This window comes from Melanotaenia boesemani, chromosome 5, assembly GCF_017639745.1.
Source record: "Melanotaenia boesemani isolate fMelBoe1 chromosome 5, fMelBoe1.pri, whole genome shotgun sequence".
NCBI classification, from domain to species: Eukaryota; Metazoa; Chordata; class Actinopteri; order Atheriniformes; family Melanotaeniidae; genus Melanotaenia; species Melanotaenia boesemani.
This window is the reverse complement of record NC_055686.1, coordinates 34,576,708-34,601,251: the sequence shown is the minus strand read 5'-3', so window position 1 is coordinate 34,601,251 and position 24,544 is coordinate 34,576,708. Positions and strand designations below refer to the sequence as shown.

At 38.7% G+C, this 24,544-nt stretch overlaps 1 protein-coding gene across 8 annotated transcripts in view; it reads right to left on the bottom strand.

The window, feature by feature from the left end:
* The window catches only part of sorcs2 (sortilin-related VPS10 domain containing receptor 2), a 388,660-nt gene that overhangs the window by 73,878 nt on the left and 290,238 nt on the right, over positions 1-24,544 (bottom strand). For all 8 annotated transcript variants that reach the window (XM_041984826.1, XM_041984827.1, XM_041984830.1 and 5 more), the window contains exons 4-6: positions 14,100-14,264; positions 10,714-10,787; positions 3,855-3,919 (exon numbers count right to left, since the gene is read on the bottom strand). In XM_041984826.1, the coding sequence (XP_041840760.1) occupies positions 3,855-3,919; positions 10,714-10,787; positions 14,100-14,264 (304 nt within the window). The remainder of the gene's footprint in view (positions 1-3,854; positions 3,920-10,713; positions 10,788-14,099; positions 14,265-24,544) is intronic.

The following is a 24,544-nucleotide window of genomic DNA, read 5'->3' as shown; positions in this document are numbered from 1 at the left end:
CATGAAAATAATCACATTTGTGTATAAAATATTGATGCTTTTGCAGTTTGTAATGGCGAGCGTGTGTAAATGTATCTTACATGTATACATTTCTTGATATTTGTGATTTTAAAAACACACGAAGTTACTGATGATGGTTTACACAAATCTGTGATGTGTAGTACACATTTGTATCACTACTGAGGGAATTTTCTCCTCATAGTATCGCACAAGGTAGCGAACCTGTCCCAACATGCCACACATTGTGGTATACCTTTGCATGTTTTTCTCACTTCATCTATCAGGGGCCTGTGTGCCCTTTACAGTCCCATCTTTTACTGTCAATGTGACAATGTGGAATACACACAGACGACGGAACAATGACCCTAATATTTAGATCAGATCGACCGCAGGATGAACAAAACCTTCCCTCACACATCAGTAAGTCAGTCCTCTTCATTGGCTCTGTTCTTTTCTTCCTTTGTCTTTGTGTAAGAGGCGTCTGGCCTAACAAATGGACTGGCTGATTTATTCAAAGCCTAGTTGCTTAATCAAAGCAGCATATGGGAAAGAACTCATTAAAAAACTATTAGATTGGGCCGAGTGTTCAATTCAGCGAGTGGCTCATGCAATTCTTCATGCCACTTGTCCTCCTCGCACACCTGCAAGCACTTTCAAACTGTACATACTACTGAACACACTTATTTTCCTGTTCCCGTGCAGCCTGGGTGGTTAGACAAGGAAACCTTCAAGAAATAAGAGGCTCATTGAGCAAATAAACATTTTTAAACATCTTATTATATGACAATATATGCATGTTAGCTGCCTTTGCTATAGAGACTAGTGATTTGTATACAGTAGGCTATGCATGAACATCTCTTGACAGGTCTAAAATCAGAATGTGTGCATGAATGCAGTCATGCTTTAGTTTCCCTAATGACACACACACAGCTCCACTTTGTGTTAGTCCCCCCTGCACACATGGCTCATCCATCAATCAACCACCTCCATGTCTCTGGAGTCCTGTCCCTCTTGTCAGCCAGCAGTCCTGGTTGTAAAAAGGCCACAGTTCCTCATGTCCGCAGAGACTCTCCTCCCTCCTTTTTACCCCCCCTTTGTTACATGCCATTTAACCTTGGCCTCGCCACGTGTGATGAGGAGTGTTGTGAACAGACTGGTTTAGCATGCCTGATCGCTCCAGCCCCCTTGACTCTCCGAAGAAAGGAGACAACCATGTGGCGGTGCCTAGACCCGGAAAGAGCTCCCATGCCTGGGCAGCCGGCCCAGACAGACAGATCTCCCTTCACAAACACAACTAGTCTTGGTCAGGCGTCCAGATTTCACAACGCTGTCCTCAAGAGGTTCAGCTTAAAGAAGTGTTTGTGTTTTCCTAAAGGGCGAGTTTATGGAGAAGTAAAATGTGGAATTTCAAATGTAAAAACTTGTCCTCCTTTTACCCTTCACTCCGTCACTCCTCTTTAACTTTGCATGCTCAGCCTCACGCTGACAAACATGCAATCTCAGTTACGTATTCCTATTTCCTCTTACCCTCTTGGCTGTTGTGGGGGAGTTGTGCACTAACATGTCTCTGTTACTCATCTGAGAAAATAATCTACATTTGCTGCTGTTATGTGAGCTCTTCACCCCTCCTTAACTTACCCATTTATCTCCCATTGACTCCTCACAGATAAACACTGTCTGCTTACCCTCAACAAGGTCAACCATCATCTCTTCTATTACCTTCCTCTTAATACAAGCCTGTATTAAGAGGAAGGGAATTTTATAATCCTCCAACTCATTGTGTACGACAAAGAAATGAACTTTCAAACATAGAAAACTAGGACCTTCAGAATGTTTGTGACATTTTTTTCTCTAAGCAAAGATGATTCCTATTAAACAGTTAAGATATACAATTATTTTCTTTTTTTGTTAATAAATATCTTTTGAAATGTTATTATCCAAGGGATTTTCAGGAAAGTCAGGTGGATAACAACTTGAACACGGTGTTCCTCTGAATTGTGCACATTAAACTGAATCCAAGTGTATTCATTGTATATGGAGAAGAGACATTAAACTGATTACCTCGACTACAAGTTAGCATTTTAGTCACTAAACAAAAGATTTTACATGATCTGAATTTGAATGGCCCTTAAAGCAGCACTACTGAACTTTGACAATTTGTTGGACTTTGGTGCCCCCTAGTGGAGGAATGCATCCGTCTTGCATCCTGGCTCTTCTCTGGGCTCTCTCCAACCAGTGAAATCCAGTCTGACGTTGACTCTTGTCCAGTCTCTTGCTCTGTAACTTTCTCTATCTTATTTCATTGCTTCCTTCGATAATGTCCTCTAGCATTTCTTTGAAGAATCAGTCATGGTGCCTTCAAAACAGGCAAGGTTGACTTACAGTTGCTGGGGTGTGATGCAGTGCCGTGAAGCAAAAACACAGCTGTCATGTGAAAAAAAAAAGACTGTAACAGAAATGTTTTTTTTTTTTTTAGCCTTTGAATGCTACAGAGCAAAGATTGTTCCAGGAATGTACGTGATGAATATCATTGTACCATCAAAATAAGTCAGAAGGACAATGTTTTAAGCTGGGAAAATATTGTAATCCAGTGTGTTTGTTTTCTACCTAATGCTTCCCTGCTTTATGACTGCATTTCACACACCTCAGTTTTAAAGTTGGTCGTTGAAAGGCTAAGAATGAACTTGCTTTTAAATGCATGAGTGTGTTTACTGTGGCAGTTTTGCATATTTTACATTTGTTTGAACTAAAACTTTCGCGCATGTCCTCAGAAATTAATGCTATGCATCCACAAGCTGCAATATGCAAATAACCAGTAGTGTAATAAAAAAACAAAGTTTTGAAAACAAGCTTGTGGATCAAGTCCAAAATGACCTGCATGTTTACAACGAATCATTGCTACTAAACATAGACAAATATGCTAGTCACAGGTGATGAGAGATCAATTTCTATAGTTTTGTTTGCACCTGCAAATATGGCAGTTCTATCTTTTCTGAATTCTCTAATCTGCCCCTATCGTACACATGGACGTATGTGAACAATTACATGACCAACTGAGCCGGTTGCCTACACAAATGTGAGGTTAAGCAGCAAGTTTATTCTTGGCTAAACATAGCAAATAATGTAGCAGCATGAGCCTGCTCGCAGGCAGCTAGCAAACCTGGATTTGAATTAAACACGTTTGTTGCATTCCATAACTTTCCAGGCTTAAAACTCTGCGTTCTGGACTTGTATGATGGGACAGTGACATCTATTATGTGCTTTTCTTAAACCAGCAGCGTCCCTCGGCTGAGAAACCGCACATTACAACTTTTTCTTCGAGGACACGTCACAGCTAAGTTTCACTTTATGCACCACGTCACATGTTAGCAAACTAATATAAACACACCAGCCGTTTTGAATGTGCACCATGACTGATTCAGCAAAGAAATGGAAAAAGAAATTATTGGAGGAATAGAAGAAAAGAAAGAGGCAGAGCAAGAGATAAAACAAGATAAGACTTTCTTTTACTGGCTGGAGGGAGCTCACAGTACAGGTAGGATGCAAGATGGATGCTGCGTTACTAGGGGGCGTGTCACTTAGAAAATCTGCAATACTTCTGTAGTACGTCTAAAGTTTTCCACAAAAATATGATCAATGAAGATTATCTGACCAAGAAATCTTCATTGAACATGTTTATGAGTGCTCAAAAAGGCCCACATTTAATTTAATTTAGTGGAAAGTTTGTGTGGGGGTAAAATGAATAATATTTAGCACATCAATCCACAAGTTACAGCAACTGCAGTGAAATAAAATAAAATAAATATGATAAATATTCATTATAAGAAGAATAAAAATAAGGAAAATCACAGTACCTCCACTTGTATCTTGCATTTCCATGTGAACCAGATCAGGATCCACATCCACATCAGCTACAGACCTGGAACACACAAATCAAATGAATCTAACAGCCAATCAAATTCTCCACGGTGACACATTAATTGGAATCAGGTGTGTTGGAGCAGGGACACATGGAAAACTTGTACCCACATATGAACCAAGGTTCCCCACCACTGCTAGACTTGATAACATCTCTAGAATGTTGTTTTCTGTCATGTTCATGTGATTTTAGATAATTTGTGACATATTTAAAAAATGTGTTGGTTCATGTTGGAGGTTTCTGTAACCATAAAACTACCTCTGCTTTAACATGAAGATTTTATTATTACTTTTAACACTAAATATTCACAGGTCAGGCTCAGTGAGATGCAGTAGACGCAGTCAAGAGAAACAGGGAAGCAGAAAAGTGTGATGACTGTGGCTAAATGTGTTCATAACAAATCTCCAACTAGTGATTCACTGCACGGTCTGAACTGCCAGAAAGGTCAGTGGATTGGCACCTTGTTCCATTCTTTCCTTCCCCATTCATTAATTTTGGGATCTTGTAAACACAAGCACTGCTTGTGACACTTAAACACCAATGTGAAGCACAGATTTTCTCTCTTTACTCTTCTACTGTACTGAAGTCACTGAATCATAACGTTTAGTTGTAGGTGTGAAAACCTCTGGCAAAGAGGAAAAATACGTTTTTTTTAGTTTGTTTTTCTCTTTGTTTGCCGGATTAATTAAAGTTAAAAATATGTCAATGGGAAGATTATCAGTTAAATTTTTGCTTTCAGTCTATGTTACTTTTTCATTTGGCTTTGGCGGAAAATAAAAATGCACCAGTTGTGAATTTCTGAGCCGATATCAATAATTTGGTGAATTAATAGCTGATTGAGATTTCCACATATCTTCCTTTTAATGATGAGGAAATAATGAAATAAACTTTATAAGTGAGCAGTTTGAAGTTTTTCAGCCCTTCATCCATCACTGTATGAGCACAAATCCATTCATTCAAAAAGATATTTACAACCAAACTGTATGTTTATCTTTATAAATATCATATAATATAAAGTCACAGCTGTGATATTCTTTTAGGTACTTGAGGAACCGTGCACAGCCTAACTCTTCATGGAAATTGCGTCTTTGGTTAACATGCTTTAAAATCACTCTTTTTATACTCTTATTCTTTTTTAACAGCCCAGTGATATATATATATATATATATATATATATATATATATTTGTGGTTACGTGCTCTGTGCGCCCTTCACTGAGCAGTAAAATAAGCTGTTTATCTGATCAGAACTGTGAAGTGCAGTCTATGAATTTTCTCCAGATAGAGCAGAGATTTAAACCATCGTTCTTTCCCTCATAAAAAAAGACTTTACAAGCCATTAGGAGCCCGTGGGGGGATGAGTGGGGGAAAGGGGGGGGAGGTAGGAGGAAGATAGATCAAAGGATCTTGCACTTGTGGTTCAGACGACTTCAATCAATAGCTAGTTAGCATAGAGAATTTTGAAAGCGAATGACTTCAAAAGAACCCAGCAAATTATGACCACACATCTTTTTATTCTAACTGACCTACAAAGCTGCTGTTCCTCTGACATGTAGATCAGTGGTTCAAAAACACGCGACAATTATACTAAAAATGTGCAGTATGACAGGGTGGCTGTGGGCCCTGGGGGGTGCCCAGTCTACTGCATATAAGTGGGGTGGTGGTGGGGGCTGGATTTGGGGCGAGAAGGGTGGGAGTGGGTGGAGGAGGAAGAGGAGTGGAAGATGGTGCCCTGGCTCCTGGGGTGTGCGCAGGGGGCTCTGGCTGGGGCCTTCCTTTGCCGCCCTCTGGGTGGGTCTGGGGTAGTCATCATGGTGGGGTGGCTTGGGTTCGTGCTCCGGGATTGCCGCTAATCCTCCAGGTCTTTGGGCTTCACTAGTCTGCCTCTAGCCTCTGTGGAGGCGTGGTCATATATGCACGATCACACTCATCTCTGCTCAATCCTGACTGCTCATACTCTGACAGTCACCGTGTTGTCCACTGGGTTTATACACAAGCTATTTTTGTTTAGGGAATTTATTTATTTATTTATTTATTTTTATGGGTGTGTCTTTGGTATTTTGATTGTTGTTGTGATACATCTTGCTGTTGTTGTCTTGGTTATTTTTCTTAGGAACTCCTAATGAATATCAGCTTAGTTAACCTGTAAAACAGTGGGAAATTCTCTGTTGTGTAGGTGTAGCAGGTGTAGCAGTTGGTTGTCTGGTGTTAGGTTGGATTGAAGGGTCTACTGTTTTTTTGCCTCTACTTCCTTTTCTTCCACGTTCCTTTTTACTTCTCTCCATTAATGTCCTTTTATTTTCTTCTGGCCCTTCCAGTCAGGTCCAGCAAGATTATTCCACAATACCAAATAAATAAGATAAAACAATATGTTTAAACAAATAAAGAAATAAAAAAATGAGATTATCAAGAGGAGCCTTATACCCATAAAGCTCCTCTTGGCAGAGCAAATTTGTTCCACATAACACCGCAGCCAGGCCATCATTCTGTTTGCCACAATGTTGGACAGGTAGTCAAAAGTGCAGTATTTATTTTGTGTCTAAACATGGTAAATATAACAGATTCATAGGTTTTACATGAAAATAATCAAATATAACGACAGAAAATGACCTGAAGGTCTTTGGATGTTGCGTTAAATCTGCACATCATAGCTGCAGACCGCTTGATTCAGCTTTGGTTTATTTTTTTTATTTATATATGTAATAGTACCACTTTCAAAAGCATTAATAATATTCTGTGGCTTTCTATCTATGATTTTTATTCTTTTCCAGAGAGTGGCATGTTTTTTACAGCTGATGGTAGAAAATTTTGTTTCATTACATTTCGTTATTGTACAGTTGTCATTTCCATCCAGTAGCTTTTTTTACAAGCTGAAATAAAACCATGTCACAAAAAAACACTCTTGATTGTAGCATACATCCAATTTACAGTTAAGAGATGGTTGGAGGTAGAGATGGGGGATTGTATGATATGCTTCTTTGTAATTTTAAAATGGTAACAGTTCCTAAAAGTTCCTGAAACTGTCATAATGACATAAATCCTTTTATTTCCCAGGAATTTGTCTCAGAATTCATGCATTAGAACATATAGGAAATATTTTTAAGGGGCAAAGTCTTGCGGTATTTCCTGAAAGTAGGTGTGTACCATTCCTATGATGGGCATAGTGATGTGCACTGAGTCGGTGCAGTTTGTACATTTAAATTGGGCTAATTTAAAAGGACTAATGAAAAGATTAGTTGTGACATCACAATGATGTCATCTAAAATGAAATTAAAAAAGGGAAATTGTAGAACATAAACAGATGTTTTTTATTTATTTTGTTTGTGTTGTTTTGTCTCAGTGGCGGGGCATCCGGCTCCCACAGAGGACGAATATTAACCACTTCCACTTCAGTCCTTCGGCAAGAACCTTAATGCAACTGCCTAACCATCGTCAGATGTAAGTTGCTTTTGAGAAAAGCCTCTGCTACATGACTGTAAGATAGTATTTTTAAACCCCTGAGTGCCAAAATCACAACATTGCAACAAGCTCCAGGCCAGAAAGAGCTTTCACCACTTTCTGCCGCGACATGACAGACATGTCAATCTTTAGTGAAACTTGTAGGCGAGGAAAGGGTGGGAAAGACGAGAGGAGGAGGTTTAGACATAGTTTATGAGGAAACTGCATTTGAAAGACACCATATGGAGCCGATGAGGAAGCTCTCATAGTGGGTGATGCATAGTGGATTACAGAGAATGCAGCAACATATCATTGAAGTTTTTTCTCAGCTTTCAGCCATCGCTGAGGTCTCTCTCTCCTCTCCAGCTCGACCATTCTTAAAGAGGCCATGCTGTTCTCTGAACACAGCGCTGTAAACACCATCACAACTCTGCACGTAAAGACAGAGCTCTTGTCCGAATAAAAAGATGACTTCTTAAGAAAGCAGTCAACTGCATTGTTGTTTTGACGAAATTGATTAGTTGATTGGTTGTGGGCATCCCTAGTAAATACAGCAGGGTTGAGTCACTGCTAATCTGTGCTTTAGTTTCATTTCTGTGTTTTTGTATAATTGTTTAGGGTTTGAACTGTGTTTTCTTTAGATGATTGGTAGAGTTGTTTAGCTGACTTTCTCCCTGTCATTTTGGTATGCTGCCTGTGAGGATTCATGCTTTTTAGCGTGTGTGATAATCATTTCTGCTTCATGGATCTCACTCAGTTTCCTGTACAGGGGGCGCTTGCAAGGAAGAGGTTAATATACGTTGAGATCTAACAGGACCAGCACACAGACAAGACCACTGTCAGAGGGAAGGAGAAAGTCATTCGTAATTTTAAGTAACTATTTACATATGCTAAATTCTGACTGAAACTCCTGAAACAAACTTTATTCTGCAAATGTGTTTGGAACATTTGCAGGGATCTTAGACGAGTGCCTGTAGCTCCCAGGCAATACAACTTAAAGGGGTTCATGTAGACCTTCAAAACTCTTTGCTCAAATATCTCTCAACTCAGATTTTCACTTAGAAACTTCTGGCAGTTGTTAGAGTTTAAGCATCTGAGCGCAGAGGTCAACTCTACTGCTCTGACTCACCATGCGGTGGTATAGAAATTGTACCTGCAAGGTTTACCTACTGTTCCTGGGAATGGCTTTGTTGTGTCAACTAAATATAAATATGCAACTAAAATCTAAACGTAGTCTGAGTAAAGCTGTTTGTGCAGTTACACAAGGTCAGCAAGAGTGTTTACAGACTAAAAGTTAAGAGATGAGGACTCAGAGAGCTCATTATTCATTTTGCAGCATGTGTCCTTGCTGCCATCTACGAGAAAACTCAAAACCAAAAAGCTCCGTCCCCTCCTCAAATGTCCTAGACCGAGGCTTTGAACCACCACCTTCTCATTCAGCACCAGTTACTACAGTGTAAAGCCTCAGCTGCAAGTTTGAAATGCAAATGTGAAAGACTGAAGCTGAATGTGTACTCTGCAGCAGTATAATCTATTCTGTCTACTGATGTTTAGTCCGATTAGACCTTCACCAACATGTAGCATGTAGGGTTTCCTTCTCCTTTGGTCTGGGATGTGAGAGTGGACAGATTAAGAAAGATGAAGAAGAAGCAGGAGAAATGAAGAGACAGAGATGTTACTGACTGAGAGATGGAGGCTTGATCAGGTGTGTGCTGATCATGTTACGCTTACATTTTTTTAAACTTTGTCATTAGTTGACATCCTGCTAGATTCCAGTTTGATAAAAAACAAAACTAAACTAAAACAAACAAAACAGGTTTTAAAGTGATAATGTTTTTTGTGGTAAAATTAAGTGTTTGGATACATTTATTTGTACCCAACTACTCCGACTGTCCGGTTCATTAGGTACAGTACATCTGTTCAGTTTACTAACACAAAAAGTCTTCTTGACATGGTGAAAGACGACTTGCTGAAGTTCAAACTGAGCATGAGAATTAAGAATAAAGGGGATTTAAGTGACCACTCATCAAATGTGACGTTGTTGTTGGTCTGAGTATTTCAGAAACTGATGATCTGCAGGGATTTTTACACACAACCATCTCCAGGGTTTACAGAGAATGGTCTGAAGATACAGCACACCGTTGGGATGATGCACCTTTGTATTGGTGGAATAAATCATGTTGCTCAAACTAAACTTATTTAATGCCATTGCAGACTTTCTGCAAACTCGGCTGCAAACTTTCACAAGCTTGTAACCTGTTCAAATCATCAGAAAGAAAGTCCTCATTGTTATTAAATGCTGTAGAGTTTATTTTTTGTTAGATGACTAATTTTACAACCTACATAAGTACAAATGTATTATTCAGCAGTATATTAGTTTGAGCCTAAATGTAAAGCAAAAGCATTAAATAAATGCATAAAAACAAAAAAGTTCTTTCGTGATACAAGCCAAGACATGCCACCAAACCAGGTCTGCTGCTCTGATTGTGAGAAGACAGGCAGGTTCATAGATTAGGAGCCACTACCACCTCCATCATTCAGCCTGGATTTAGGAACATCCACGAGTAATTGATTCTGAGACTTCTGTGCTCTTGATGGGGTTTAAAAGCTGTTGACCAGGGGTGTTCAAAGTCTGTCCTTATGGGCTGCTGCCCTGCAGGTCTGGGATGTTTCCTGTTGCAGCACACCTGAATCAGATTAACGGGCCAGCATGCTCAGGTAGAACTGGACAACAAACTGTTGACTGTGGGGACTGTGGCCCTCGAGGACCAGAGCTGGTCAGAAGTTCAGACAGCTGTCATCCCTTTAAGACTCAACAGAGAATGAAATTTTAAACTGAATCCTGTAACGGACTGGAAGTCGGTGTACGAGGCCATTACAGGTGCATCATGCTGCATCTCTCCTGATGGGAAACGAGCTGCTGCTGCAGTGACTTTTAATCAACAAATAAAAAACTGCAATAATCTAGATGAGAATTAGTCCCTCCATGTCGAGCAAGGGGACGTATAATTCACCTTATTGATGAGTCTTAATTTAAAAAGCTCATGTTGAATACTAAATTTAATAAACTGTTAATTTAAAGGCAAAGTCAAAGATGATGCCAAGGCTCCTCACAGCCAGGAGACAAAAAGAATGAAGTTGACCTACGGTGCAATCATATATATTTAAAAGCTTGGATTATCAGTTAGAATTATTTCTTTTTGTTTTTCCAAAGAAAAAACACTTAAGGAAAGTTAAGGATACTTTGAACACATCATTTTGGTTTCCATAAACATTAAACACTTTTAAACATAAGCATATTTTCTGGCAGACTGGGCTACCTTTTCATTCACAATGAGACAACAGAGTAAAACTGACCAGAAGATCCTGTCCTTGGTCACTCGCTCCTGAAGTAAAGTCCACTTGTAGCCCAAATCCGTTGAAGCAAAGAGCTGAACACACAGAAAGGATCACAATTAGACAACACACACACACACACATTAAAGAATTATAAAGCTAACTTGTACCCTTTTACCAGCTGTATCTTCTACAATGGAGCATAAATTGAGAATCTGTAAAATAAAAGTTCCCCCAATCAAAGTGTTGAATTTCATGAAGTTAAAGTTCAGCTCAATTAACTATTCATCATAACCGGCTGATGGTTGTGTGTGTGTAAACCTTTCATGAACAGTGAACTGGCCTGTGTATTTGTAATAATGTGTGTGTTGGCTCAACCCGTTTGGCATTGATCGCACACATAATGAAAGTCTATTGATTCTGAGCTCTCCTTGATCTCTGAAAAGCATATTCGAGGTGAGGAAAAAAAAGACCTTTCTGAATGTTCGTTCATTGACTGCAGCCGACATCCAGCTCAGTACGGCTCAAAACAACTTTCTCATGGTCATCTGAAAACATGAGTCATCCTCGGTGATAACAATCACTCTAAGGCAGATTCCAAACACACTCTAAAGCTGAGCTTTTTAGAAATCTGTGGCTGTCCTAACTGAGCTAGATTTATTTGTGCTGCTCTGCCCTCAAATTATCCTTCAAGTAAATGGTTTTCAAAAAACATCTTTATTATATATCTATAAGCAGATATCTTTTTTTAATCCTCAGCCTTTTACAGAATAGATTAAAACACAATTCAGTACCTTGTTTAAGTACATTTAAATTGTAATGAAAGAAGAGCTCCTCACATTTCTCTTTGTTACATTTAAGTAAATTATTATTATTATTATTATTATTTCGATAAAAAGTTTAATGAACTATATCTGTATAGACATTTGGGGGAGATGTGGGTGTGGACTGATTAAAAATAAAAAGTTATACTTTTTTCAGAGTTTTGGGCAGACACACAATGATAATTTAAGTTGGTTTGTTAGTTACTGATGACTAACGTGGTTTTTATTTTTTAATAGCTTTTACACAGCTGTGCTTATTTGTCCATTAAGGGATGGATATATGATGAGAATATATTTTCTATTTAAATTGCTAGTTTAAAAAAATCCCAACACAGATTTAAATCTATTACTGTATGTTTTTATATTTAATTCCAAAATGATTAAAAACACAACACAGATGTTTAAAGGTTTACAGCTGCCACTGTGGAGGAAATTAAGATTATTTTGGGGTCTGGTTCTTTAAACCAGGAAAGGCAGAGTGAACCTTTTAAAGCCATGTAGCAGTTTTTCAGACACATTTTATAACCAGCCAATGAGGCTCCTCTTAGACCAGGATGTCTAAGAGCAGTCCTCGAGGGCCGCCATCCTGCAGGTTTTAGATGCTTTTCTGCTCCAACACACCTGATTTAGATGAAATGGATCTCCACAACAGGTTGTCAAGTTCAAATCGGATCCATTCAATTCAATCAGGTGTGTTCAGGAAAAAATGACATTTGAGGACCAGAAGAGTCCTAATTACAACTTTTAACACATGTTGATGGACAAAGTGAGATTATTTTTTTTTTTCATAGTACTTACTTTTATCTAGATATTTATTTAGCTACAAAAACAAAAAAAGTAAAAAAAATCCCTCCACTGCACTGAAATTTATCTTACGTTCATTCAAATCTATAACTGACTAAAAGTGGGTCAAAATTGATTTGTGTATTGGAAATACTGAAGAACGTGTGTGTGCTGATATTAGCTCCACATTTATGCACTGGTTGCACTGGTGCGCCTAACTTTTAATTTTCCTTATTTTAACACATTTCAAAGGATTTTATTTTGATCAATACCCATCTCCAATGATGTTTTTAAATTATTGTGAAGAAGAATGAGGTTTAGGAAAATGTTGATCTTCATCAGAAGAGAAAAAAAAATTTAAACAAAACTTTATTGAATTACCAAATGATTACAAAAGAAGAGGTATAAAACTAATCATTTCGAAGTCTGAAATGGATCATGAGTCTGTGCAAATTTCCCTTCCCTGAATTTAAATTTAATCTTTTTTAATGAGAATGATAAACATGGACTTGACTTTAAAGAAAGGCTGCTCAGTCAGCCATAAACATCCATTTGATTGTTAGTTTTTCCCTTTAATACACAACTACAGCAGTCTCGAGTTTATCGACTGTTTTTTTCTGTCTTCAGTGGATCTTCTTCAGGACAGCCTCCAGCTGCAGCTCCAACACACAGGATGAGTCTGATGGAGGCTGATCGGTTTTCTAGTAGTTTCTTGTCAACCAGTGTTTTTCCAGCCTGATGCTTAACCAGAAATGGCTGCAGCTGTTTGCCTCTCATCTTGCTTTCCTCTTTCATTTGTCTCTGAGACCATGAACAACGCTTAGATTAGTAGGGAAAGCAGGTCACACCCTCATATTAGGATTTCCACCATAATCCTAACTTTGCAACTGAATCCATTTTATCCATTTCATTTTATTGTCAAATTCTGTGATTCTGTCTGTGGTCATTCATTCGTTCCGGATGCCTAACATCAACATCCGCTGGTCGCAGTTCAAACCACCAGGCTGTGGAGAAGGGAAGACCCAACCCTTCTTTGTCTTTAATTGTTTGGTCATGTAGCTCTTTGATGCAGGTGTTAACACAATGCCAAGGAGGAAAGACATCAGCAATGATCTGCCATTTAATTGAAGACATCCCAGAACTCTATTCCCAAAGAATTATAAGCTCATTATTCTACAGTGTAGAAGAAAATTAGTTATTCATAGTTATTAAACTGTTTTTTGTAATGTTTCCTGTGTTTATTAGACTGCAGAATAAATCTATCAAAGTGCATTCCTAAGATAAGGGAGATAGCTAGAATAGGACTTCCAGGAAGGCTTGTCTGTAACTTGTGTTTCCAAATCAGCTGCATGTCATAAAATCTGGTTTCTTTTGAACTTAAAAGCCTTCTCTTTTTGCATCAGACACATGCAGACTTCATGGCACTCTCTGTCTGATCCATTTGTAAACGTTTGAATAAATATCTGGTAAAAGACTTTTTATTCTGTATTTTCTATATCCAAATCAATACTTGTTTTATGTTTCAGTCTAAACAATTCACAGGATTTTGTAATGAAAGTCAAGTGAGACAGTAAGACGATGAAATGTAGCGTGTGTTTGAATATGCAGATTATGTTTTGTTTTTTTGCATAATTGTGTGGAAAATCACACATCAGCTTTAGTCTGAGGTCCTTGTCCTGCTGGTGTGTGGGAAAATTAGAATTTGAAGTGCTGCTCCACTGACGGCGCAGCTGTTTTGTTGGTGTAAAACATCCACACTGTTTTCTAGCTCGATCATCCCTGATCTGTGGTGACACCCACCCTGCCGTCCTTGCAGTAGGCCAGCAGCTTGTCTTCTTCCTTGGGATGAAAGATGAGCGTGTCTGGTGTGAAGGCGATCGACTGCCGTTGGAAGGAGGAACCTTCGTCTGTGCTGATAAACAACATCTGATCTCGCTCGTTTATGGATGAACCAACCATAACCACCTGAGAGGAGACAGACATAGGAGGGAAACATCAGGTCAGAGGTGATGAGGTCAAAGGCTAAAGTCCTGCAAGGTATTTATTGCTCAGTCAGCTGTCTGCTGAACTCTCTTCATATCAATACTTGTGCATATAAATCCCCCCTGTTTGCAATGGAGCACTGATGAACATAAATGCATGTGTATCCACGCATTCACTTTTATTCAAGACCATTTTCTGAGCTGTAAGAGTTTTTCATCAAGCATACCAGCTGCTTAGAACATGGTGACTCTATTGATTATCTATTCACAGTTTAATAGCTCATAAAGTAAAGGCATTAAACACTGGCACAGCGGGACCGACTAAAACCACCAATCACAATTATGGGCTGTTTAAAGCTCCCAGTAGCCGAGATTGATCAAAACTAATGAACCAGCCACGTTTGCAGGTAGTTTGAGAGGCGGGACCTGACCAGAGAGAGGTTCTACGATTTCAGCTGGTTCCTCAGTCAGTAGTAGCTGGTAGCTGTTTCATTCTGTCCAGTAACTGTTGCAAAGCAGAACAAATATACAATGTGAATAAAAGGAATAAAATAAATATTCCTCTTGTACATGCAGAAAAAAGTAGTAAAATGGTTCAAAACAATTATATTTTACAGCATTAATTATATTCCTGTCCTAAAACCTTCAATGAAGACAGACTCATTCTTTCCATTTAAAAGGGAATGAAGAATTAAGGAGAAGCATCCAGTTCCCTGCACGTTATGATCAACAGCTGGATTCAGATGTGTTCTCTCTACCAGATTATATGCCTTAAAAATTTATTTCCTAAGCAACTATGCACAGTTATCCACCAAATCAAATCAAACTTTATTTATAAAGCGCTTGTCATGCAACCAGCAACACAAAGTGCTTTGCATAATAAAAACAAGTTCTCCATCTTAAAAAAAAGCAGACCTTCACACACCAAAGTATATAACATAGCAATTTAAAAACACACCTCATAATAAGCTCCTTAACACACAATCACACACACACACACACACATTCAGAGCTTTCAGCATCACAGAGTCTTTCTTTCTACCACAGACATGACTAATGCATATGCAACTGATGCAACCATACTGGGCTCACATGACAAGATCATCAATAACTGGACAAAAACATTCAATGCGACTATCTGCCAATAAATAAGAAATAAGGAGCGAACAAGGATTAAGTTCCCACTGCCCCAACGTAATGCAAAAAAATCTCTGAGCCAAGCCCGTTGTTTGATTCATTTAATAATGAAAAAAAAACTTGTAATTTAACCCTTCTGCATAGATTTTTAGTTTAAAAGAGGATTAACAGATTATTTGAAGTGAACACAAGACCACATGGAATTCTGGGTCATAGTTATTATACACGTGTAAAACCACACATCTGCACCCAGAAAGACACAAGCTAAGGAGCAAAGGGATGCAAACAGAAAAAAGACATTTTAGAAGAGAAAATTTAAAAGAACAAATGAATATAAAAGACAAAAAGCAGAATGATGACCAGCCAAGTGAGTGTAGAGGAGTTAATAGTTTTGGCTTTGTCCTTGTGAGCTTCTTTGCTGAATAAGGCATGCTGCATGTTAAATACAGTCAGTGTGTTGATATCAAGTTGCTAGCATGTGGCGGGTACAGTAAAATGAATGTTGCTTTAGGCTGCATTCACTCCATGGTAGTTTGGGGGACTCGTGGTTTCGACTGGCCGGAGACATGCAGTCGTACGTTGTGTCTTGTGTCACATCCTCTCTTTGTTCTGCTGGATGGTCCGTTTGCTTTCACACTGTTAGCGAACCAGCCCAGGGTCCACTTGCAAGTGGACCAAGACCTCTGGTTTTTAAGCTGGCCAGGGTTCACTTCTTAAGCCCAAATGCACATTCACACTGCTCCAAATGGACTGGACCATCCGTGGAAGTGGACCAGGGTCCATTTACAGCAAGCCAAACAGTGCCGGTGTTAAGGCCCATGTATGCTCTATGCTAAAGACGGACACGGAGCATTTTCTCAGTCAACGGCATTACTCAGGTGTGTAAATTGGTTTGTTTTCAGGGCCTTGCAGATCTGTACCCTGATGGAGCAAACGGAGTAGTATCACCAGAAACTGCAGGGGCAGTGTTGCACAGTATAGTTGACATGCAGCCCGCAAATGGAACAAAGAAAACAAAGAAGCTGCAATGTTTTTAAATCACAAACCCACTCCGTCTCTTTCTGAAACATTATGATGATCTCCCCCACCATCACCATGTTTACTACTGAGTAAAACTGACATTAAAACTTGGAGGTAAAGTTTGAACTCTCTACTACCCTCTGGAGGATGTATTGCCTAGCAACCATACCAACGTAAAGGATGTCTGGATGTGTGAGGGCAGTGCCATTTAAAACGGACATACCTACTGACTTACATAAAGGGAGCATAATGGGCCTTTAAAGTGATGTGCTGGGAGTGGCAGCTTCTGAACCTCGGGAAGCTGCATGGTAACGATGGCTCCAGGAATGTACATAATTAATGTCACGAGCCCGTCAAAATCAGAAGCAAGGTCAGAATTATTAAGTTTAATGGTCATAACATTATGTAGTGATGTTACTTTAGGTGGCAGATAAAGGGTAGGTTTGATTTCTGGTGAATTGGGAACACTGGTCCTGAATGCACCAGGAATGTTTTTCTAAAGGACTTTATCCAAATCAAAGCAGAACAAGCAATTAACAGCAGATTAATACTGCAGTGTTTAAATATGACAAAACACTTTGAAGATGAAAATTCAGCTTGCCAACATTTCAATCTTTTTAATCCGGATTCATTACAGCAAACATCCTCACAATTTTTTTGACTGATTTCCAAACAATGTTGTCTATATCGTTTCTATTTAACGTGAAAAAAGCTTCAACATCCAGTCGCCTCTCATATGAACTGAGCACTCACACACTTTGAACTTGAAAGCTACAGCAAAGCTATTTCTTTATTATATCAGAGAAATTAAATGAATTCATGTGCCTAGAGACACACATGTAATAAGTGAGCGCACAAATCCTTTTCAGGATTCTCATCATGAGTGCAATTAAGCAGCGTGCGCCTCACATTCTTCTGGTTGAGCTGCTTAAGTGCCCTGTGTGTGTGCTGAGTGTAACTTCCCTGAGCAGCAAAGTCAATTAAAAGCCCATCATTTGTTTGGTAGCCAGAGGAAGGCCAACAACGAGGAGCAGTGGAGTGACGAAGGCTGAAGACGAGTCGTATTACTTATATATCAACAAATGCTTCCTCCTGCATTTGGACAGAATTATTATGAAATAATACCATGATGTTAATCACATTGAAAATGTTACAATAGTTCATACTTTATTTCAGAAATGTATGGAAATTCACATAGTTTAAGTGGTGAGAGTGTGTAAATAAACTGTTTAAGATTGCTGAACAACAAAGAAGGATAAACTTGCATAATAATGAAATCATCTCAAAAGTTGTGCTCTGGGTCTATTAATTGGTTACACTCTGTGATATTTGGCAGAAAAAGAGCTAATAAAAACAAATAAACTCAAAGTTTTTTGTTTCTTTCACTTCCCTGCTGGTAGCTGCTCTGTTGTTTTGTGCAAGACATCATCTGGTGAAGGGAAGTGCAGTCCCTAGTCATACTTATAACCTCTACCCATGTGTATTTTTCTAACAGTAACTGGTTAAACACATGCCAGATGTTTGGAGGCTGAAAGATCGCAGCAGAACTGGATTTGAATCCCGACCTGAAAATCTTTGCTGCATGTCATTCTCTATCCAAATTTCCTGTCTGTCCAACTGTCAAACAAAGATCCCTAAAGCCAAGGGGAAGAAAACAAAATGACCTTGTGTCAGCCTCTTGGTGTCTTCCATTGAAGTCTGTGGACTAATGCCTCTCACCGCCTGCTTCTTCCTCTTTAAAACCATTTATGGCAAAATTTAAAAAATGTCAAATGTGTAGCTCGCCATGTAGAGACAAGGAAGGTAGATACATACTGTATGTAGCAAGATGATACGTCTCAATGTCCATGGAACGATTAGGAAGATTACATTAGCCATCCTCAGGAAGAGCCTGCAACCAGGACTGTCTACACAGGCATTTACACAACCATCAAATCCTAAGCAGCTACAACTATTGTAAATGTTATAAAAGAACTAGTTTTGGGCAACAATTAAAATTTTTAATCAGAATTAATCACATGAAATTTTTGCAATTAATCACATTGTTACATGGAAAATGTCCTTTTTCATTTTTCAGGATTTACTAACTAAAGGGTAAAAATCCAGCAGGATGAATTTAAAGCTGTGAAGCTGCTTCCTTCTAAACATAGAAGGAACAACATCTGATGAATATCAGAATCAGGTGAACAGACAGAAAGCAGGATTAAAATCTCACAGCTTCTAGATGGTGAGGAGAGAGAAATATTCACAATATGCACAATAAAGGCAGGTTCATGGTCACGTGGCGTCTGCGTAACCGCCGTAGGCTCAGCGTAGCTCCGCAGAGGTTTGAGGCGCACCTCTTCTAGACCCGACGTGCACCCCTGCTGCGCAAACGGTTACATGGAGGTACTTTATTGTAGAGATGTGACGTTCATGAACGAATCGATTCTTTTGAACGGCTCTTTTAAATGAACGATGGGAATCGATTCACAGCTGTGAGCCGTTCATTTGTGAGCCATTCTTTATATATACAAATTTTTGACACTGCCTTCATCAAATAAAATCAAACTTTATTTATAAAGCGCTTTCATGCCATAGGCAACACATGACTTTACTTTACATGATTAAAAACATAAGAATAAAAACACTCAATGAAATCTTTCACACAGTCACACGCACACACGTATACACACACACACGCCAAGCCCAATCCCCCCCCCCCCCCCCCTTCCAGCTAAGACTGACTGAATGAATAAATAAATAAATAAATAAATAAATAAGAAGTAGCACAGTTGAGTCAAATGAAAATAAAATAAATAACATGTGACATCATAGAAGTCTGATGTCCAACATGCTCCATTCATGTGAAGCATCGATGGACAGAGAGTATTGTTTGGAAACAAATACTGTGAGTTCTATCCAAAACATTTACTAGAATTTGCACTGACTGCTCAGGTTTATCCATTTTTTTATCTTATTTTTCCTATAATTTTTTACACTTGTATAGTAGATTTCATATAGGTACATATTTTCATTGTTTGTCGTTCTTATATATTGTGAAATTTTGTAAGATATTGTGAGAACGAGCCAGTCTTTTGAACGGCTCTTTAAAAGGAACGGCTCCTCAAGATCCGGCTCCCTTCAAAGAGCCATAAATCCCATCTCTACTTTATTGTGATTGGTCAGTTTGGGATCACGTGTTGCCTGATATCTGGATCTTCTTGCTGAATTTGTGTGGTAACCACCGTTTTTAAAAACAATAACAAGTTGATGAGAGGCTATCAAATTATTTCTTTGTTTTCTTCCACAAGCTAATAAAGACACTGAACCATACTAGACACCACTGTTGTTTTAAAACAGAAAATACCTACCGAACTGAAATAAATCATCTAAAGAACTCCGACCTGGTGAGTTTACCGGCCGATACCACCCCTGCTGCCACCTTCAGATTAGGGGGAGAAACTGCAACACTACACCAAAACGACGTGCACGCCCTAAGCTTGAGTGTGAGAGCAAACTTACCAGGGTCAGCTACAGCGTGTCCGACAGCACGCAGACGCTGCGCGAGCAAAATCCACCTTTACTTCCATCCATGCCCCTTTAGTGGTTCATTATCCCTCTAAATCCCTATAAATTGTCTAACTTTGCATTCTTTACTCGACCGTTTAGCTTAACCTCTTGCTCCTTCACCCTCTGGTACTGGGAGTTACCCCTCATTTCCATCGGGTACGTGTGTGCACCGCATTGTGGCTGCACCAAGGTTTTGCGCATTAATCCACACCGAGAGAGTGTCAGGTGCAGAACGCCTGCGAGGGCAGTCCACCTAGCTGGATCTCGAAATTACAGGAGAACTGGAGAATCTTGTGATTCTTCACTACCAGCATAAACGTCTCATCATCCATGATGAAAAAAAAAACACTCAGACACCCAAACCGATTAATGACGTAATTAACATGGGTCAGCAGCACAAATCTGCACAGGGACTTTTGTTTTGAAAATTACCAGAAGCTTTTACACTGCTCCCATGTCTAATTTCCTGTCTGCCCCTATCTGAACTGCTGAGTTTGACGCATGGATGCGTGCTCTGTCCAAAAGAGACTCGCCGCGTATGTTTAGCGGCGAGCAGCGACAGGGCGCGCCTGGTGTGAGCCAAACCACTGACTAAAACGACCACTAAAGCTGCGGAGGCCATGGCGCACTTGCACGCGGTGGAAATTGGGGGTCAAGAGTAATGTAGTTATCCGCTAAAGCATGCCGGACTCCAGGCTGTGGACTGTGCAAGAAAAAAACCTTCAAGACATTCTGCATTTCTAACTTTCTTGATGTCAGATCATCGTACGTCAAAGTGCAACTAAACTCACACTTTAAGTTACCTTATGGCAATTTTATCAGATGAGCTCCGGTTAAAACAAAACCACAATATGGTCTGCGCTATAGATTATCAATTTTGTGCAAATTAGATTTCCCTAACACGCTTATATAAATACCTAATGTCCAGTTTTATACAATAATTAATTTACTCTCTAATGTAAACATGCTGTATGTAACATTTTGTGCTGTCGAACAATAGAAAAATGGCTGCTGCTGTCATTTTTAGTGTGTTTTTAACTTTGTTAGAGGGGCTAGCTTCAATTTACCAATAACTGTGTATGATAAAAAAAATTATAATTACTTGCATTCATCTCTGAAGACAGTATAAAGATCTTTATCATGACTCAGAGATACCAGAAACATTACAACTGCTACAGATCTTGTTAGATTGAGGATGGAAGTGTTTAAATTACTGTACTTTTACCAGACAGACCTGGAAGTCAGTCATTCTTTTGATGGATGTCTCATTGTGGTTTTGCTTTATGTCCCTGTGGGGCAGGAGCATCCGTCAGCTCAGCCTGTCTCTGTCATTACGTCTCTGTTCAAAGGACATCACTCAGTTTAACCTCCAGCTCTGACAGCTTGGCATCCTGACACACACAGTCTGACCCACCTCGACACCCCGCACACACATACAGATTTCAAACAAAACAAATGTACATTTATTTGGCATTTATTTGTCCTTCATCAGTGTCACTAGTTTCTAATATCTTGGTTCAGTTCCTACTTACATCTTCACCTATGATGTATCTTTTGTGGCTCTAAATGAACTTTGAGACCACATTGCCTCACGCAGGTGATCATCATCCAGTAAATGTGATGGGATGATTACAGAAATAAGTACCAAAGAAAAGCAAAGTAAATGTGTTTATGCACATTCAACAAATGTTAAAGAACTAAAATCTAATTCAGTCAATCAAATGCAGTGGCAGACCGGGAGATCTGCAGCTAGATGTAAAAGAAGGATGATCTGACACATACTTGTCCGAGAGTTTCTTCCACATATATGGTGCATACAAACCGAAAGCAGCTTCTCATATTTAGCTCTAACTCAGCACAGAAAACTGGTAAACCAGCTACAGATGATCTAAAATACCTGAAAGAACCAGAAGATCTGAAAAAATATTTTAGCCTTAAACCATTTCAAGCTTTATATATAAACAGTAGCATTTAAAATCTATTCTGATGATCAGAAAACTGATGTCAAGACTTCAGAACTGGCCATGATTAAACTCCCATACCACACAAACACCTACACTACTCACAAAAACTCAAGAAATATTCAGCTTTTTGTATGAGGTCATAATAAACCTTAAATGCCCTATAACCACTACAACAGAACTTAATTTAAACTTTTAATACGCATGCACAACATGTTTAAGTTTTTATTGCTCAACTGTTCAACATACCGGACATCCTCCAAAATCAAAACAGCTGTTATACAGCTGCTTTGAACATCTGTTGGAAAAATTTGCACGTTTGCAGAGTTGTCATTCGATAAACAGGGATGAATAAAAAAAAAAAAAAAACATTTTTACGATGAAGACAAAGTTTTGAGATTTTTATTTTGAATCTTTAAATCTAGAAAACCACATGAATAATAGTCCTTACCAGTAACCAGAGATATGGCTAAATGACTTTTTACAAGATTAATCTTCCTCATGGATACAGTGATAAATTTGTCTGTATGAAATTACAGTTATAAAAGACAGAATGAGGCTAAAAACTGTGTTGATAATTCAAATTCTTCAGTTTTCTTCCTATGGGTTCATCTGTAACGTCACCTACACTACTCACAAAAAGTTATTGATACTGAAGCTACTGATACTTCTTTAAACTTTTGAATGGGCATGTTCAACTTTTAAGTATTTATTGGAGAGGCATGCTGTTCTCTAACAACCCCACAAAGAAAAAAAAAAAACATACAAACAAAAAAAAAAAAAAAAAAAAAAAAAAAAAAAAAAAAACAAAAGCAGTGTTTGAACCATAATTTGACCCTAAATGCTTTGGTTCAATGACAGCATGTATTTAAACAGCCCTTTTCATCATACTGTTCACATTTAGATATAACCAGACCAAGACAACACCAAATACATGACAAGTTAATGAGACATGACCATTTTATGATGTGGTTACTCACCACTGTTGTTAGCTTCTGCTTCATTTGGTTTAGATGAATGAATTAACATTACTTTTTTTTTTTTACTTTTATTTATACAGGCTGCGTGAAGTTAACACACAGTCTTTTTTATAAGAAAGACCTGTTTAACATGCATGTCTTTGGATGCTTATAGGAAGCCAGAGTACCTGGAGAACATGAAGACTCCACAGAGAAACCTCACCCCAGCCGAGACTCAAACCAGTGACCCTCAATGCCTAAATACCTTGCCATCATATATATGTAAAAATAAATATATAAATATCACTGTAATATGAACTTTTTACATTTTCTGTCAATTTTAAGTTAAATTTAAAGGTTATACAAGTCCAGGCAAATACTGGAAACTCCTGTTCCTCCCAGCAACGGCAACCTTTCAAGAAAAAAACAAAACAAAACAAAAAACAACAGAATATGGAGCAAATGGAGTTTGTAAAGAATTATAAGTTCCCTGATGCAGCTGCAGTCTCCTGACGCAGTAACGCAACTTGCCAACAAGTGGCAGTCTTGTCAAGCTGTAGCATACCCTGAAGTCTTCATCTAGACTGAGCTTGTTTCACCAACTCACAAAAGAGAGTGAACTTTTTGGGATGGCTTGAAAGACAGGGGGAGGGCTGACAGTTACTCTGCGGTGGCACGAGTTATGATCCTTCACAATTAAAGGGCTTTGATACATTCTTCCTTCATAGGGATTTCCTCTGAGTAATAACTGAAGCTTTGTGAAGCACAGTGTTACTATTGTGTGGCAGATAAAAGCAGGCTCTGAACTTCCTGTCTCTGCTCTGGAGACTGCCGGGGTGTGATACATTAATGGGACTTAGAGAAACAAAACTGATCATTTCATCTGCAAAAGACACTGGTGTAGCAATGCAGAGCACATACACAAAATGTGCCGAGTCAATAAGACTCTATAATAAAGTTCTGCAGTATTAAACCCCATCACAGGGTCTCAGCCCCATAATCTGTTATAAAACAACACTACTTGGTAGCTTAAAATAGCTTACGTATGGGTGCTGAGATGCAATTGGAGAATGAACAACATGAAGGACTGCAGGCCCTGTGAGAGTAATATTATCTTTGTGTTGCATGTTACATATTTAAACAGGTAAAGGGCTGTAATGATGCAGGCATATGTACCTGATGAAAGCTCTCCAGCTCTGAGAATGGAGAAAACTTGTACATGATGCACACACATGCATAAATGTAGCAACATCTCAGACACACCTGCAACGTATTAAATATGTACTGTATTGTACAAGTACACACAGGTGATATGGGTGCTTAGCCCCTTTTTTGACCTGATGCAACACATTTCCACCTTTTATCTTTTCAGCCCAGAATGATGCACTTGTATGAAAATATATTTATAAATGTAAAGCTTAAGTCATCAACTTAAAATAAAAGCTGGATTTTTTCTGAATTATTTAGAGGATGAGGAATAAAAAGGTTTTAGTAGAGGGTAAGATTTCCAGAAAAACCCTAGAATGCTGTAAAAAAGAAGGTTTGAGGTCATAATTAATTCCCTCAAACTTGAAGATTTCCTCAGCATTGTACAGAAGGCTGTTCTGGTTATTAAAAAGGTTTATGTTACTACA